At 35.7% G+C, this 19,084-nt stretch overlaps 1 protein-coding gene across 3 annotated transcripts in view; it reads right to left on the bottom strand.

The window, feature by feature from the left end:
- LOC145686712 (uncharacterized) overlaps positions 1–19,084 on the bottom strand; it is a 119,851-nt gene that overhangs the window by 48,246 nt on the left and 52,521 nt on the right. For all 3 annotated transcript variants that reach the window (XM_081760289.1, XM_081760290.1, XM_081760291.1), the window contains exons 6-7: positions 13,019–13,115; positions 1,165–1,308 (exon numbers count right to left, since the gene is read on the bottom strand). In XM_081760289.1, coding sequence (XP_081616415.1) covers positions 1,165–1,308; positions 13,019–13,115 — 241 coding nt within the window. The remainder of the gene's footprint in view (positions 1–1,164; positions 1,309–13,018; positions 13,116–19,084) is intronic.

The following is a 19,084-nucleotide window of genomic DNA, read 5'->3' as shown; positions in this document are numbered from 1 at the left end:
TTCGATGTACAGTAAAGAAAGCTGCATTTTCGAGGGGGGGAAAAAAAAGTCGCGAAAGAGATGCTCGGGAAATCCCCGCAACTGAACGCACAAAACATCGGAACTGAATACTTCAACAATAAAACTATTTATTTTACGCTGGAAGATATTTAATTTCATTTAAGACATTTTGAAACATTTACTTTATAAAATATGAATTATATCTTTGTTAATTGTTTTAAATAAATTTTCTGGAAAGAAACGTCTTGCAACAAATGCTCGAGAATTTCACCTAATTAAACGCACAAAATATCGAAAGTGACCTTCAAATAAAACCATTTATTTTACGCTGTTAAATTAATATATTTCGTGTTCATATTTGGGAAACGTCACTGAGGCTTCTGGGATGATTCGATCTACATTTGTTCGTTCGTCTGCCTGTACCACACATACTACAGGGTACCACCTTCGATGTTTTAAGTTTAAATTTTCAGGGTACAAGCACGAGACACACTAAATTTCCAGTATAGATTTTGGCGGCATACCAAAGTACAATTTCAAAATGGTGGCTTTAAAGAAAAAAGCGGGTATCCACGCTACAAAGTGCAATTTTCGGTGTTTTAAGTTGAAATTTTTAGAATATAAGTGCGAGACACACTAAATTAGCTGTATATATTATGAATTTCAAAATGACGTAAAATTTCAAAATGGCGGCCATTTTTTCAAAACAGCAGTGAATAGAAAATTGTTGCAATTTGTGACAATGATAATCTTGAAATATAAATCACATTTTAACACTTTTACCCCAAAGACATTGAAATATTTCGAAAAAACCCAATTAAACCCGAAAAAACCCGATTAAACCCGAAAATACCCGAAAAAACCCACATGGGCCTAGGTGGGTTGGGCTTTTTCAAAAAAACCCGGGTTTTTTCAAACCCTGGAATGCAGATAATTTTACTAGCGACTATACATAAATTTTGTGCTCGTCAGCTCTACGAGACATTTTAGTGGACATTCGGTCGAAAAGGTTTAATAACTTATTTTAGGCCAGTCATCGCTGGGGAGTTTTTTACTGAGTTTTCCTTATTCACATAAGCCAAAGATACAATTTTCACTTAAACAATAGAGTGAGGAAACATCACAAAAGAAAGAACATCTTAAACAAAATGCAAAAAGTTATACCTTTACTGGTGAGATTGTTTCTCTCATATTTTTTGGTGGAGTGGGGCCGTCTTCAGACATAGATGTATCCTTCAATGCTTCATTCAAATACTCATCTATTTCTCCTAATACTGCTGACTCAGCCTCAGACAGTTCACGAATTCCCTTCAAGATAGGAGCAATCAATTAATTATATATCTCTTAATATTGCAAATAATCTGGATCAGTATAATACATTTATTTTAACAGTGAATTAAGCTAATTCAGAGCGAAATTCATATACATGTAGCACATCAAATCGAAGAAATAACTTTTTAGTAGTATAAAATATGTTGAACTGGTTGTAAAATGGCAGTGGATAAGTCTACCTTTATTTATAGTGATCTTTATTATGAAGCAATTCTTGAGAACATTCATTTTATTTTGTGCAGTGGACTTAGAAAAGTTTATTTCGTTTCATTTCTGCATTTTCTTTCTTTTCACAATACAATATGCTGTTTGTTCACGTTTAATCCTTATCCGTAGGAAAAGAGATGATAATGTGCTCTCACAGACACTGCTAATACGTTATGATAAAGCTCCAGCCTATGAGAGTACATATGCAGACGAAATGAATAAAAAAAAAAAAAAAAATTGCACGCTGTAAGAATTCCGAGATTATATTTTACGCCTGGGTTCTAGACCCGTGGGCGGGGCCTGTTGAGAGAAGCGAGAAGAGCGATACTTTATTCCTCAATCTCTGGACACGAAATAGTAAGACCTGCATATCTTTATGCTCAACTATCTATGGAGTAATCGGACTCGTATCACGTTTTGTATTTAATTAATACTCAATAACATTTTTTTAAATTTTGTTAACCGAACCCAAACAACTTAAGTATGTAGTTGTTATAAACTTGTCAAATATACTCAAATTGAATTGTGGATGCATTGGATTCATTGATTCTCATTGTATATTGTGTGCATAGTTCGCCTATTATAGGTTTCTTTATATTACGTTCTTTCCAGTGAACGTATCTTGCTGAAGTTGCTACTTATTCTATAACTTCTAATATAGTGATTCATTGCAGTCGTTTGTGGTGAGGTTGGAACAAAACTTCGTTTGTTTGAATCGCATCACAATTATCAGGGAAACAGCATTTGTGTGTAGACAGCTTTATCTGTATTCAGGTCGATATTAGCGAAGCTACCAAAGCATGGGTGTTGAACGGATTCCAAGTTCGATTCCCGAGCTTGGTTATCATATTGGTTTCTTTTGCCACCCGCAGTAATCATTATATACTTTGCAATCAATAAAGGTCTCTGGGAACACTTAAACAATGCTTCTGAGTGAGTTACAGGTATTTGAACATTAAAAGAAGAAATAGAGTCAATCCATTCTAAGTGATCAAGCATGTGCCGCTCGATCGTCTCCAAAAAATCTAATTTTTTCATGAATGTTTATCCTATATCAGGATACTTCAAAACCACAATGAATTATTTTTTACAACCCATGGCGACACAGGGGCTGGCGCCATTTTGCGTTTGTACGATTTTAGGCGTTTACGTAGTTTTGAATATCTCAGCATGTATTTGTCCTAACAAATTGAAAATTGCTGGACGTCTCCAACTCGTGCAGAGCTAAAACTTTGATCTCTTAACATTTTTGGACATTGAAAACATGTTTGGGAAGAGAAAACAACTTACGTAGAGGTTTAAATTTGTATGTGCATGTAGGCCGGGGACGTAAGTTAATACACAAAAATTTACAGTCCTGTAGCTGCTCCCAAAGGTCTGACAAAAAATCGTAAAGTTGGGGAATTATGCCAATTTAGCATATTTCACTGTCCAATATCTACAATGGGCCTGGATAGAAAAAAAATTGAAATTTTGTAAATAGTTACTCCTTTAGTATACCATAACACACAACAAAGCGCGTTTTGTGTTTTTGAGCAGCAGGGGGTCAAAGTACTAAGTAATGACGTCATACTCTAGGAGGTGTTTTGTTCATAAAATCTATTGGAAATTTGTCAGTGTTTACAGCGAGTAAGTGTTCACTGACTTGAGAACGTAAATCAAAAGAAAGGACAACAGTCTCCTGTATGAGTTGACAGTTAAAACAAGAATACATGATTGAGTATCATTGATATACCAAGCAGCAAGAGCAAGGAATACTTACGGACTTCTTTTTGTCAAGGGTGCATTTTGACCTTCCTCTCCTTCTGCTGATAGCGGCGTTTTTCACCAGTGCTGCTGTTGGTCTGATAAGACAGTGTTACAACTAGAGGAAAGAAACGAGCTTGGGTGCCTTGACTGGACTAACCGTTCATGCTATTTTATTTTACTTCACAACAACAAATTTCAAGTAGATTTTATGAACAAAACACCTCCTAGAGTATGACGTCGTTACTTAGTACTTTGACTGCCTTCTGCTCAAAAACACAAAACGCGCTTTGTTGTGTGTTATGGTATACTAAAGGACTAACTACTCCTAAAATATCATTTTTTTTTATCCAGACCCATTGGAGATATTGGACAGTGAAATATGCTAAATTGGCATAATTCCCTACCTTTACGATGTTTTTTTCAGGCCTTTGGGAGCAGCTACAGGTCTGTAAATTTGTGTATATTAACTTATGACCCCCGGACTACATGCACTCACAAATTCAGACCTCTACGTAAGTTGTTTCCTCTTCCCAAACATGATTTCAATGTCCAAAAAAGATTTTATGAACAAAATACCTCCTAGAGTATGACGTCATTACTTAATACTTTGACCTCCTCCTGCTCAAAAACACAAAACGCGCTTTGTTGTGTGTTATGGTATACTAAAGGACTAACTACAAAATTTCAGATTTTTCTATCCAGGTCCATTGTAGATATTGGACAGTGAAATATGCTAAATTGGCATAATTCCCCAACTTCACGATTTTTTCAGACCTTTGGGAGCAGCTACAGGTCTGTAAATTTTTGTATATTAACTTATGACCCCGGACTACATGCACATACTAATTCAGACCTCTACATCAGTTGTTTCCTCTTCCCAAACATGTTTTCAATGTCCAAAAATGTTGTTACTGTAGACCCTGATTTCACCCCCTTTAAAGGTTTTAGGCAAAAATATTACGAGATCAAAGTTTTAGCTCTGCAAGAGTTGGAGACGTCCAGCAATTTTCAATTTGTTAGGACAAATACATGCTGCGATATTCAAAACAACGTAAACGCCTAAAATCGAAAAAACGCAAAATGGCGGCAGCCGTTGCGTCGCCATGGGATGTTGTAAAAAAAATAATTAATTGTGGTTTTGAAATACCTTGATATAATATAAACATTCATGAAAAAAATAGATTTTTTTGAAAAGGTCGAGCGGCAATTTTTCTTTTTTCTCGATCACTTTGCATGGATTGACCCAATGTTAATATCTACAGAGATGTTCCGAAGAATCGATTTTTTGTCTGGGCCATTGAAGATATCCTACTGATTTTTTCTCTAATTTTTTCCAGAAAAGAAGTATTTAGCCACAATTAAACGATACAAGTTTTGCAGAACTGTTAATACTAACTGGTTAATGAACTCGTAAGTAATTCACTTTTCATAGGCTATAAAAATAATACTAACTAGCAAGAATAGTTATTGAAACATAGTGAAAGTAACGGCGCTAATTTTATTAGTAATTTCTGCGTTCACTATAGTAATAAGACAATAGCACAATGCACAAAAGTAAATTAAAAATATGATTTACACTTGCGGAAACTAATAATCAAACTATATTTGCATAAAGTTAATCAAATTGTTTTAATTATAATGACTAAAAAATTAGCACTGGTCTGTCATCAAACTTACTATTCGGCATTTTTATAATACAGTGTGTCCATAAAAATATTATCATACTTTAAATGATATTAATTGTATTTAAATGAAATTGGTCACAGTTAAAAGACAAACTCGAATATTATTTTGCATGTCAATAATAGACGGGATCAAACACAATAAAAGTAAATTCACTCATGTTTACTTTGTGATTAGTCGATATGGGTTCATTGTTGGATATTTAGCAGGCAGTTGCTGTTTCTGCTGGGGGTCACTTAGGAAGCTTTTTTATGCCGTACTGTGCTAACGTAAATTTATTTCCTTTCGTTGTGTTGAGTTGTTATTAAAGAATATGTTTTAAGGAGTTATGGCGACCTCAAGAACGAAGTTGGTGTATTTTGGAATATCACAGCACACAGAGTCTGGTGCAGGTTCAGTGTGCTTTTAGGCGAAGGTTTCAACACCAGGCTCCTACACAAACGTCAATTTTGAAGTAGTACCGTGGTTTTGTAGATCGTGGAGAACATCTGAATGAGTGGCTTCCAGGAAGATTGATTGGACGTGCTGGAAATGATGATAATGTCTTCTACAAGTGGCCGCCAAGATCGCCTCACTTGCCGATCTGTGGCTTCTTTTCATGGGGTTACGTAAAAGATTGTGTCTATTTATCCCTATTCCCTCAAAACCTGCAAGTGCAAGTTCGTATCAGTGTTGCCATCCAGTCCATTTCTTCAGATATGTTGGAGCGTGTGTAGCATGAATGGGAATATCGTCTTGATGTCTGCGTCGCCACTCGTAAAGCCCACATTCAATGTCTATGAGGTATAGTAAAAAATATTGGAGTTTTTCTTTCAAATGTGACCAATTTCATTTAAATACGATTATCCAAAGGAACGTAATCTATCTATTAAAATGCTACAGTACCAATTAAGAGCGACCGAGCTCTAACCTATAACCTTAGCTTTCAAACATTTGATTTACGGTTATTTGTGATTTCACGTTTATAACAAAGTCAAATATTTTTAAAAGAGTGTACTTTAAATAAATTATATAAAGAAATATTTTCACAAGGTTTATCCTTTTAAATTATTGTTCAAACGCCTTTGCCTTTAATAAGCCTTCTCCGAAATAAATGCAAATGAATTGTGCTGCCATCTTTGGAGCTCTTTTAAACTACGTTTATATGCTTGTGTCCAATCCTTTCGACAATGAGATCTCGGAAACTACAGGCTCTAGAAAGATGACGTTTTCACTGATCGATTGCAAATTTCATGTAGATTGTCCAGTTCTAATTGAATATTTAAAAAAACATGGGCACTATTTCTTTATTACATTTTTACGGGTACATTGGAAGTGTTGAAATTAAAAAAAAAAAAAAAGCATCACATCCTAAGCATTATACATTCCAACACCACACTGTTGTATATAGGGGTTGTATATGTCTCAGGCGTTTGTTTTATGGTGAAATAATAATGGAAAAGGAAGGATAACCATTTAGCCCAGTAAATAAAGGACCGCGAGCTGAAACAATTTAGAAAAAGCTGAAAATTTCAGGATTTGTTTTTCATGTGATCTTAAATGAAATATCAAAAGTCCCCTAAAATCCCGTGTGCGCTTTATCCTCAAAATGGCGGCCAAAGATGGCGGCCGTCCGGAATGCGCATGTCTCCCGATTTTAGCTTACAACTCTGAGACTATTTAAGATATTCCAATTCTGTAAAAGCACTTTTGTTCTAGAAGCTCTAATCTATGACTTCTCTTAATACTTCTTTCTCGTAAAGTTTGACACAAAGCCACCATTTTCCATTAAAGTATAAAGTGATACATTTTGAAAGTCCTGCTCTTGGATTGGATGTAGAAAATCTCCAAAACCGTTAGGAATTCGCAAACAATGCTCGGAATAGTTTAGATTGAACATTTAATTAGCTTTGTTTTAAAAAAAGAATCATCCAAATCGGAATACAATTAGTCGAGAAATTCGACTTTTTTGAAAAATATAGGTGGACAGAGCTGCTTTGTTGTCAGTCAATTGTCCATATTGTGTTCCTTTAAATCTTTTTTTTTTTCTTTTTAGTAGCGTAACAGCTGGTAGTCTATATATTATTATATTCTAAACATACATAAATTTTAAGCTAATGTGGTTCATAGTGGTATGAAAGTAAACAGCAAACCCCTGCCTTCTTATCTCAAAGAATGAAGCAAACAAGAAAAGAAAAGCAGATCATGTCTAAAAATAGAAGCATCAACAATGCATTCGTATCGCGTCTGCCTAAAAAGAAACAATTCCTTCATTGGAAAAAGTTACTCCCGAGGATCCACAATTATTAAAATTTTTTGTTGAAAATATAACTAGAAGTAAGAAAGGTGATTCAAATATGTTATCTCGGATGCATATCATGATCTGCCATTCAATTATTTCAATGTGTCGGCCTCGTACGTTTATATCACCAATCCATCTAGCAATTGGAGTTTACTGTTTGCGATACTATGGATTTCGTCAATATATAGATAGATATACTTGCATACGGTAGTTTTGGAATATCAGCCAGCTACGCTGAAGTAAGAAGATATGAACATTCTAGAATGTGTTCTATTATTCCAATCCAAAGCGATCATTCTCAAAATTTGATTCAGTTTGTTTTTGATAATACAGCGAGAACATTAGATGGTCACGGTACTTTCCACAGTATGGGTGGGATTAAAATATGCACACCTAAAATAAATAGACAAGATTTACGTACAGAACGTGCTGCACTGCCTTCAGCAGTTATGGTATCCGCTCTTACTAGAAGGAATATTAAATTTTATAACAAACGAACAAACAATGAATTTTTAAATATTGAAACAGAGTTTGATACCGGCAGAAAATATGATAGTACAAAATCTCCGATATGCTAATTTTCACAGATGAAGTTTACTTCTCATGCATCTCATAAAAGATTCACCTAAGCCAGGGTGGAATGGTTTCATGCTCACTATCACTATGACCACCGGCAGTTTGAAATGAGCAGCATAACTGCAGTTCCTTTCCTCAACTGGAAATCATAAAATTTCTGTATAATTTACACTTCCTTTCTATTTACTTGTGACGAAAGCAAGAAGGCGGGATGGTATTCTTGTATCGTTACTTTTGAACAGTTTCTGCATTGGAAGACAATGGAAATAAAACATCTGCTCAACAAGATAGTGATTTAGCTAAATTAGTTGTCAGACAGGGGGGATTTCACCTTCTAATGTCATACTTAGGTGTCGTTGGACATATTATCTGGTACTTTAATTAGAACTTTGGGACTTGTTGTATGCGCAAAATACTGTGGTACACATGTTAAATGGAACTACATATGCAAGAGCACTGAGATCACTAAGCACTTTTTGACTTATGTAGCACCATCAACAGATTTGCAGTTTAGTTAGGGACCTTGAAGAGAGTAATATATGTTTCAGTATCTATGAGTTGACCATAGGTACAAAAACCGTAAACGACTTAAAGGATAATCCAGGCATTAAAATACTTATGACCTATCTAGCCGAGTCAAAGCTGAACTGTGGCTTCAAAGTTTGGAACAAGTAAGATTAATAATACTTTATATTCGAGCGGAGTGTCCTGGAGACTGGGACTTTCATATTTATACGGTGAAATGCATGATTCCAAACTTTTAAGCAGCAGGACGTTTGAACTATGCGAAATCTACACAGTTTTATCTGCAACAGATGGAAGAATTGGGAAATAAACTGAAACCAGCAGAACTTGAAAGATACTTTGATGTGCGAAGGAAGGATTGCTTTTGGAGTGGAAGTGCAACAGATATGGTAATTGAACAGAGTTTGATAAGGGCAATGAAAGCTTCCGGAGGATTGAGCTATGGGCGGGATATTGGCTGGCTCGGTCTTATCTTTTCCAGTTACAATGGAAGTGAGTGAAGCCTTAGAAAGTTTCTGTAAAAAATGATCGTCAGTGTCTGAACAGCATGTAGAAATTAGACCTTTCGGTCAGGAGACAGATGATCAAGACATCAGAAAACTTGAGCAAGCACCCTTTTTACTGAACTCTGAAAATAAAAGACGTTTGATTGATTTCTTCAAAACCCACTTTAACTCTTCAAGCATTACAGTGTACGAAGTTGAAAGAGATGCAGATGCTCTGATTGTCAGCGCAGCTATTAATCTAAGTAAATAAAATACTTTTGTTGCTGTAGTAGTAGGAACTGACTCTGACGGCCATCTTAATTGCTCGAACAATTCCAGACACTACAGTGTACTTTGTGAGGCCGAAAACAAACAAAATTGAATAGAAATGCTTCCACATTGGCAACATCCAAAGGAAACTAGAGTCACTGAAGGACATCTTTCACAGGGTGTCTTCATGCTATCACAGGGTGTAACACATCATCATCTTTTTTCAACAAAGGCTGCCATCAAAATTCTTTAGAAGTAGCAAGAACTATCTAAAGCGGTCACAGTCTTCCACCAACCCAATTTAGATCCCCAAACAGTCATTAAAATAGGAGAAAAATTGGTTACGCGGTTGTATGGAGAACACAATCAAATTTCTTTAGACGAACTTCGATATAAGCCTACAACAGGATAATGACTAGAAAACTATCCTCAAAATACAATTTGGCAAATTTCCCTCTTACAAGTGCTGCTGCCTCTCAACACAGTGTATGTGTTTACCTTCAAGTACACCAATGATTGGGGAATTATTTGAACCCAACAAAATGGGGGTGGCAATTAATAGAAAGTAAATTGTTTCTAGTGGCAATTAATAGAAGGTAAATTGCTTCCAGTGCAATAAAATTGAAAGCTGATCCTGACAATCTGCTGAACCTTGTATCTTGCCCATGTAAGATAAGAACACAGAAACACTGTGACAGCAAATGTGAATCTAGAAAGGCAGGACTGACTTGTTCCAAACTCTCTTTCAATTGTCGGGGAAATATTTGTTCAAATATATATTAATTCCTGAAGACTCTGAAGACCATGAAATTTTCATGTATTAAAGAAGGTAGGTGTAATACATATTTTTAAAACTTTTTTACTCCCTTTTTGACTACTGTATTTACAATGAAGAATCTACTTTACAAGGGAGTTCAAATAAGATGTAAAAACGGATACTTAATTTTCAACAATGGTGGCTCGTTGGTATGTAATCAGTGAGGCACACTACATAACTGGGTTGTGTGTCTACAAGTAGACTCAATGCAAATTGACCATTTGGTATCCTTATGAATATACAACCAAACTTAGTTATTCTGTGTGCAGCACCGGTTGCATAACAACTATCCGCCACTGTTTTCAATGTACTTAAAATTATATTACTCTTAACAAAATTTACAGAATAGGGCTTTTATTTTTCATAATAAAAGTGCTTTTTACAGAATTAAAATATAATAATCCATTTTTTGGGGCGGGGGGGGGGATATCGGACAAGTGTCCTCTTTGGTCGCCATTTTGGTATGAAATTCACATAGGTTTTATGACAGTTTAGAAATTTCAGTTTGGAATCCAAGGCATGAATGCCATAAATCCAGCACAACTATGAATTAAGAAACTTTAGGTGCTGGACTAATAGCGATTAATTTTTATCCAACTACATTTAATTTAAAACATCGAATTTCTCGACTAATTGTATTCCGATTTAGGTGATTCTTTTTTTAAAACAAAGCTAATTAAATGTTCAATCTAAACTATTCCGAGCATTGTTTGCGAATTCCTAACGGTTTTGGAGATTTTCTACATCCAATCCAAGAGCAGGACTTTCAAAATGTATCACTTTATACTTTAATGGAAAATGGTGGCTTTGTGTCAAACTTTATGAGAAAGAAGTATTAAGAAAAGTCATAGATTTGAGCTTCTAGAACAAAAGTGCTTTTACAGAATTGGAATATCTTAAATAGTCTCAGAGTTACAAGCTAAAATCGGGAGACATGCGCATTCCGGACGGCCGCCATCTTTGGCCGCCATTTTGAGGATGAAGCGCACACGAGATTTTAGGGGACTTTTGATATTTCATTTAAGATCACATGAAAAATAAATCCTGAAATTTTCAGCTTTTTCTAAATTATTTCAGCTCGACACCCTTTTTGGTCCTTTATTTACTGGGCTACATTTCTCCAGTCTAAGATGAACTTTTTTTTTTTTTTTTTTTTTGGAGTGTTTTGACCAATGAACACCATATATAACTGACATTATAATTAATTGTGTATGTAATGTATTTGCTTATTATAAACTGCATGCAAGAAGAAAGAAAACACTGGTAATACATGAATTAGAAAGTCCAACCGGAAGCAGGCTCAAATCTTGCAAACGGTGCGAGATATTGAGAAAAAATAATCGAAAAAAGTCTCCCCTTTATAATACCCCTTGGCTTTTTTTTTTTTTTAATCAATACATCTTTCACTTGTGTCTGTAAAGGGACATGTACAGATGTTGTAAGGAATGATAAGGAGATTTATGCTCATATGCGAATGATGCGCTGTGTAGAGAGCGCAGGTTCAGCTAGTACCACTTTAAAGTATGATAATATTTTTTATAAACACGCTGTATATAGAGCCGTTCCCGCTAGTCTGGTAACTAGGTTTGGTTAATTAGGTTGGAATTCAGCGTCTCTTCAGTATCGAGGCTGTAAGAGACATAGAGTTACAGTTTAAGGTTGATCCAAACCACTGTAATGCGTTCAAATTTCAACACTCTTCCACCAGGAATCGAACCCACGACCCTGTGTTAGTCATTAGACAAGTGGGGAGAACTGTCTGTTGCATTAAACGCCAAAGACGAGATCTGCATCACTAAACCACTATCTCCATTTACGAAAGTTGATACAGGTACTTTTAAAAGATGCGAAACAGTTGATTTTCTTAGCGAATGATTAATTAACGTGACAGTTCATAGCTTCGCAACTATGACTACTTTCAACACTAATCTGGCTATTAATTAGATCCAGGGTAATTAAGATCAAAGAATTCGAAACGCTTGAGGAAATAAGTACTGTAACAATGTTCAAATACAAGCGTCAAACATATCCTAAGACAATTTTAACAGAAGTGTCCGTTCTTCGCACGAGAAGAATAAGGTGTGATAAATTTAAAATCGAAAATCTGTATATTGCAGAAATTGCGAAGGTTGGCTTGGAGGTTCGAACCTGGCATCTTTGGTTTTACTGTTTCCGAAGATAACCCGAAGCTGGACTTAGAAAAATTTTAGCTCAAAACAGCCATAATCAATGCGGTAATCCTTTTTGAAATATGACGTACAAGTCAAGACACTTATATAAGCATGAGGAAAATGAATACATACACTCGACTGATAGAACATACTCGGGATCCCAAACACAGCGATGTATTTAAACACATTAAAGATACAAAGCATGACGCCGATAAAATGAAAGTGATCAGAAAGATCGTCATCACAAATAGAAAAACAGGCCTACGAGATCTTGTTTAAATGAAACGAAATTATTTTTTTTTATTTAACGTCCCACGATTATCCATTTGAGGATAAAGGAGACGAATTATTAAGGCAAGTGATTGATGATGGACGAATCGGTGGAATGAATGATGATGCGGGAGGAAACGGAAGCACCTCGAGAAAGCCCACAGGCAGGCACGTTTCTTGTCAATCACAAACTTACTTGCACGAGGATTGAATCAGAGATCCTACGCACCAGCGGTAAGCGCTCTACCACTAAACGACAGTGCTCCCATGGGACCTTGTTCATTCGAACGAATGATTCAAAATTAAATTTCGACATGGGCACGTTGGACAAAAGTTGGAATAACATTGACAACTTGATGATCGTCAACAGTCCTACAAGACGCAGAAATAAAACCTTTACTTTCTATGTCTTGACAATGCTGAGAGCGTCAGCAAAAATTCGACGTTTAGCATAATTTTTTGAACAATATTTAGTAGGACACTAAAGAATAAGGCGAGTTTAATCACAATCAAAACAATTAATATGTCCAAAAATACAAAATGACTTTTAAATTACATTTATATTCTTTTTCATTTACATTCCATCCACACCATTAATTCGACATGCTAGGAAAACAATATTGCTTTTTACAAAAGAATGTTTCTTACATACCGAAGAACTACCGTCCTCTATCTGCTCCTCTGAAGAATCATCTGCAGCCTTCAAACCGATCTCTTTTGGATCTATATCAGATTCTGCATCCTCTGAGCTACATTATAAATAAATAAATGTCAATTATAACAATTATCTGCACTTTTTTTATTATTTCTGATACCATATATTTATATTTCAACGGCTTAATTTTTGAAAAACAAGCAAAAAGGCTAATATTCCCCGCAATATATATATATATATATATATATATATATATATATATATATATATATATATATATATCAGATTTTTCTTCTACATGTAACAAATAGCGCTTTCGGAAGAACCTTCTTCCTTTATCAGCTTACTTAAAATTCAAAAAGGATTTAAAACATGAAGGAGAATATGGAAAGGTTAAAAAAAAAAAAAAGATTAAAAGGATTAAGATATTAAAAAAAAAAAAATCTGTCAAAAATTAAACACATGGGAATACGCACTCACTGTCATTGTACACTGCTGTTTACTGTTTTCTTTTCTTGCTTTCCCGATGGCGAAAGTATGTAGTGAAAAGATTACTCCAAATCATATTTATTTCTCCCCTATTCAAATTAAGTATGGGTTTCTCTTTATGGATGTAATATGATTCTTTGATTTTTCGTTCCGTTGCTGTTTTTGCTTTCTCAATTAAACATGACTCCGTGATGTTATGATTATAATCTCTAAGATGCATTGCTAGACCAGACAGCTGTTACGGGTTCTGAGACTTCGAAGTACGAACATGTTCAGTTATTCTAGTGCAAATATTCCTTTTTGTTTGACCTATATACACTTTATCACACTGACATTTCACCCGATAGACGCCACTGCTTTGTAGAGGGTCAGTAAAAGATACCTTAAAATTTGTTATGTATTTGTCTATGGATTTAGGAGGGACTTCTCAAATTTTGATGTTGTGTCTTTGCAGAATCATCTTGATTTTTTGCCAAAGAATGTGGAACCAAAGGAACACCAATCCATTTGTCAGTTGCGGCATCTGTTGTTGGTTAATGGTGGGTGCCGACGATCTTCTGTTGTACCTGTTTGTACAATTTTAATAATAAAGACTTTTGGAAACCATTTTCCAATCCACTTTTTAATAAATATTGGATTTCCTTATTGAGATCCTCAGGGAGGTCTGAAAGTAAAAGAGCTATTCTAAAAAAGTTTTTCCAGACATTCAATTTCTGAAGTCATGAATGTGATGGCTTTATTTTTATTTCTATTACGATTTAATATATATTTTCTTTTCTCTCTTCATTGACTGTTCTAATTTTTCCTTACCAATCAACCAACGACTTTTATCTTCCGCCACTGAACTCTCTTTAATTTCAATGTGACAAAACTATAAAACTTCGGACATATAGCACCAGAGTATATGTTCCTTAATTACTGTTCTTTTCTTCAATATTTCCTTTCTTTCTACTTTCCTTCCTGTTTGATAGTCAGCAAAAAATTTGTAATATAATATAGTTTTATTTGTGTTTCTGATAAAACTAGTGGTATGCCAAATAGTACTATATGGCAGTTCTCCCCTCCCCCATTTCCCTAGGGGAATCTGCTTACTATCCGCCCTTAATCGTTCAATGTACCATCGGCAATATAAATGTTGTATTTTATAAGTACATTGATATTACAAAAGCTATCGTCTTTGGATAATAAACTTTTAACATTTTTATAAATAATTAAACTGCCATACAGAAGGTTGATCCGCCTATGTTTAAGATTTTTAAGTCTCACCTATCTTAGGAAAAACGGGGAACCACCATTGGCTGCCCTCGATGTGAGGACCATATATCTTGACAATAGCTCTTCACCGTAACTTCCATTGTAGGAGGCTCCGTTGATGTACAGGAACAGGAATCTTAAGCCACTCCTCCTGGCAGGCTTTCCAGAGGTCACGGGCAGTGGTGACACGACGAGAAGCAACTGCTCTTTTCAATAGGCTAAACCCACAATAAATCAAGGGACTAGCATCAGGTGACTTCACTGGTATGTCCTGAAAAGGAACAACCTGGATGCCAGTGTCTGCCGCCATCTGTTGCAGAAATCTCTTTATTGAACGGGATGTATGTGATGAGGTCTTGTCCATATGCATATAGACTTGATTTATTGCATTTTCATACAAACGGGGCAGATTTTATGCATATAGTGGTGTGAGGATATGTTGCTGATACAATGTGGAGTTGAGTTTGCAGTTTTTAGGTACCTGACGATTTGTTAACTTGCCTTCATAGCAGTATTCTAAGACAACCAGAAATTTCTTCGAGAAACTTGCTTTGCACTGACGGATGAAATCAGGACAAGTTTTTTTTTTTTTTTTTTTTTTTTTTTTTTTTTTTTTTTTTTTTTTTTTTTCTCGTAGGATATACGCTACGGCTCGAATTTTTCCACAATCTGATAAATAAATCCATGTTTCATGAAGTGTGGCAACAAACTTACACTTTTCCTCGGATAGATGGCGTTCGTAAAGGCGCTTGCAGTGAGTTTTTCTCTCCCTCCGATGGGCCGCAGTAAGGACATGTCCACGACTTTTAAACACCACTTGGAATTGTAATTTGCCACCTAGGTTGCAGTTCACAGTTGACTGTGCAACGTGCAATCGTCTTGCTGTAACACGTTGTGTAGGAAGGTTTTCCTGTAGGGTCATTCGCCACAACTTCAGAGCTACAGGTGGCACACAGCAGTACACGATCTCTTTCTACTTCCCTTGACTGAGTGAACGAAGTGCTGGAACATCGTGGTGTTCATGTCGATTAATTATGTTCTTCATAATCATTGACCTTAGTGCACATCCATTTTCCCTGCACTGTTTTTGAATCTAAGCCACAGAAAATTTGGTGTGAAAAAGTACTACGTCGTAGCTTTCCTAAAATCGGTTCACCTTGGGAGCCATGATGCACACACACACACACACACACACATGTGAACATGCCTTTGGCCTCCTCTTGCTGTTAGCATCATTCGGATCGGTCCATTCTGTGAACAGGGGTGTGCATATATAATCGGACACATATAGACGGATCAATCTTTTTTTTGTATCTATTAGAACCTACCGTTAACGCCTTGTAACCACCACTTTACAAATGTATGCGATTGATGTCACGAAATGGCATCATTACAGTGAAATATTACTATCATAGTCATCAAAAATTCAAAAATGATGCAAAATAATTTGCTCATGTTAGATATGGAATTCTCAGCTTTTTACACTGGCACTGCAATTTACTTTTGCCCCAGGTTCCGTAAAACAGGACGGTTCTGCTTATCATCATGCATTATTATGGCTTGTTGTATTACCACTTATAATTTGGCAAGGTATTTACTATTAGCTTTGAATAGCAATATGACTCATTAAAGCAGTGTGTAATCATCGAAGTTTAATGTATGATTAACTCTAACTAACTAACTAACTCTATGGCCTATGGAACCCGGAGGTTCAATGCCGCGTTAACAAAAGCTCTCCACTGACTTCTATCCTTAGCTAACTGCATCCAGTTTCTCCAATCTCTGCGAGATCCATCTTAATATTGTCCTCCCATCTGCGCCTAGGTCTTCCTAATGGTCGTTTTCCGATTAGTCTTCCAGTCAATGACTGGAATGTATGATTAACGTTTGATATAAATCTAAGATTATAACAACACCTTCACAAAGTACCTGTTTAAAGTCTACAAACTACAAAATTTCTACAAACTGGTGCAAATCTACAAAAATCTTCATAAAAATCTTCAGCGTAAGTTTCTCACACCAATAACACATTTAAAAGAAGACTTCACTGCAAAGAATTTACATTATCGTATTAACAAAATAGTGCAAGAGAAAATTCTGAAAAGTGAGATGAGATGCGCATGAGTTGCCCAAATTTGCTGAGGAAGGTGTCAGGGAACACTGAAACAGTACAGTTAATCGTACATTAAATATTACACAGTAAACAAAAAATTACCGTATTCACGCGAATCTAAGACGCACCCCCAATTTTTGAAGAAAAAATTGGGGGAAAATCCTTAAATGTAAGACGCACCCTTGGCGAAAATGGAAAAGAACTACGCTGCATTAATTTTAAAGAATGAAAAAAATAAAATAAAATAAAAATAATAATAATAAACATGGGGAAACAAATAATGTTATGGGAAAATAAAGAAACATTGAACTTACTGCTGAAATTTACGGTATATTCATGTGCATCTACTGGAATTTTTTTTCCTAATGTAATTACAGTACAACACTTGCTTGCGTCAGTTTTATAGCAATCCATTATCGGTATCATATTATCATATTATACTAGTATATTATACCAGTATGTATAACACACACACAAAGAAACAATTATTCAGCAATTATTTAAACTTTTTTCCTTTCTTGTTTTGCATTCACACTCGCAAAAACAACACTGACACGTTACTGTTCATCATCTGTTTCCTCATCGGCATCACTATCTTTTCCAGCTTTTCCAGTTTTTATGGCCAAATACACACATAATACACATTCTTTACAGAATCGTGACTAATGGCATTAGCAATTTTTGGCAAAACTCCATCTAATTTGCCCTAAATTTGCATAACTCAAATCTAAGACGCACCTTGATTTTGGAACCAAAAAATTGACAAAAGTCTTAGAATCGCATAAATACGAGATATTTACGAATTATTAAAGATGTATTATTTACATATATATCACATCAGACAATCAAAACAAGAGAATCACATCAGACAATTACAAATTGTCAATATAACCTAATAAATTGAACAAAATTGATATTAGTACAAATACGTATAATGACAAGTATATTACAACCAGGGACGGGGGCCAATGGAACCCTGTACCTTGGTACAGAATTATTTACCACCACATACTGAATTGAAATCAAACCATTAAGTCGTTGTGCTCTAGGAGCAATAATCAAAGACGACACTTACGTGCAGGTGGTCGATACGCTTATCAACATTATTTACTTCTGTTTTTCCTTTGTAACCTTACATCGAATTGTGTACCCTACATTTTCCCATAAATTGTTCTGAAATATAATGAAGTACTTACCAGACAATACTGAAAACATAATGACACCCCACTCTCAAAGTATATTATAATTGCTTCATCAAATTGGGAACAGAAGAAGTAGGAGGAACAAATTACAGAGCAGAGAAACGGTTGAGAAGCTGAGGTGAGTTGAAATTAAATGAAATCTTTGAGTTTTACGTCCTACGGTTATGCCGGTTAGGCTAAAGGAGACGATGATGATGAGAAATGCATGAAAATGGTGGAATGAAGAAAGTGGGAGGAAACGGGAGAACCCCGAGAAAACCCACGCACACGGTGTTTGTCCACCACGAAATTTATTTGGCGGGAGCAGGGTTTGAACTCGGGACCCCAAGCACCAGAGGTAAACGCTCTACCACTGAGCCACCGCGGCCCCCAATGAGGTGAGTTGGGTTTATTTCGAGTTTTAACGTCCCTTTCAGTAGTGAGGTTATATGAGACGGGACCTACTGATTAACGTGGAATCCGAATCTCTTGATCTTCCGTCGGGAATCGAACCCGGGTCTTCCACGTCAAAAGCACTTACGCTAACCGCATAGCCACGAAGGAACTCCCGGTTTAGAAGCGTCCAGGTAGACATCATAATGGAACGCAAGATCAATCGTTTAAAATACTATAATTAAAGGTGTGCGCGGATATAAAATATTGCATTCGTATAACCTCTATTTCGCATCTGAATCCACAATACTTTATTCACATCCGCACACGCATTGCAGATAATAAGATAACAAATACATACAAGTTGTCTGTTACAAGTATTCTTTTAAAAATAGTTAGGAACATACCAATTGTAAAATCAAGCAAAACATCAAATACAATCTCTCCTATTGTAAGTTAATTACACTCAAAAATTAAATAAATGAATAAACAAACAAAACGAACAAAACTGAAGTACAACTCCTCGTGGTTAAGGGGCCGCGATGGCTGTGTTGTGTGTTCACCTCTGGTGCATGGGGTCCTTGGTTCGATCCCAGGTTTTGCGGTGAACAAACACCGTGCGTGTGGATTTTC

This window comes from Thermobia domestica, chromosome 5 (assembly GCF_964235325.1).
Source record: "Thermobia domestica chromosome 5, izTheDome1.hap1.1, whole genome shotgun sequence".
Taxonomy (NCBI): domain Eukaryota; kingdom Metazoa; phylum Arthropoda; class Insecta; order Zygentoma; family Lepismatidae; genus Thermobia; species Thermobia domestica.
The sequence above is the reverse complement of the archived record's forward strand: the minus strand, read 5'-3'. Positions and strand labels throughout refer to the sequence as shown.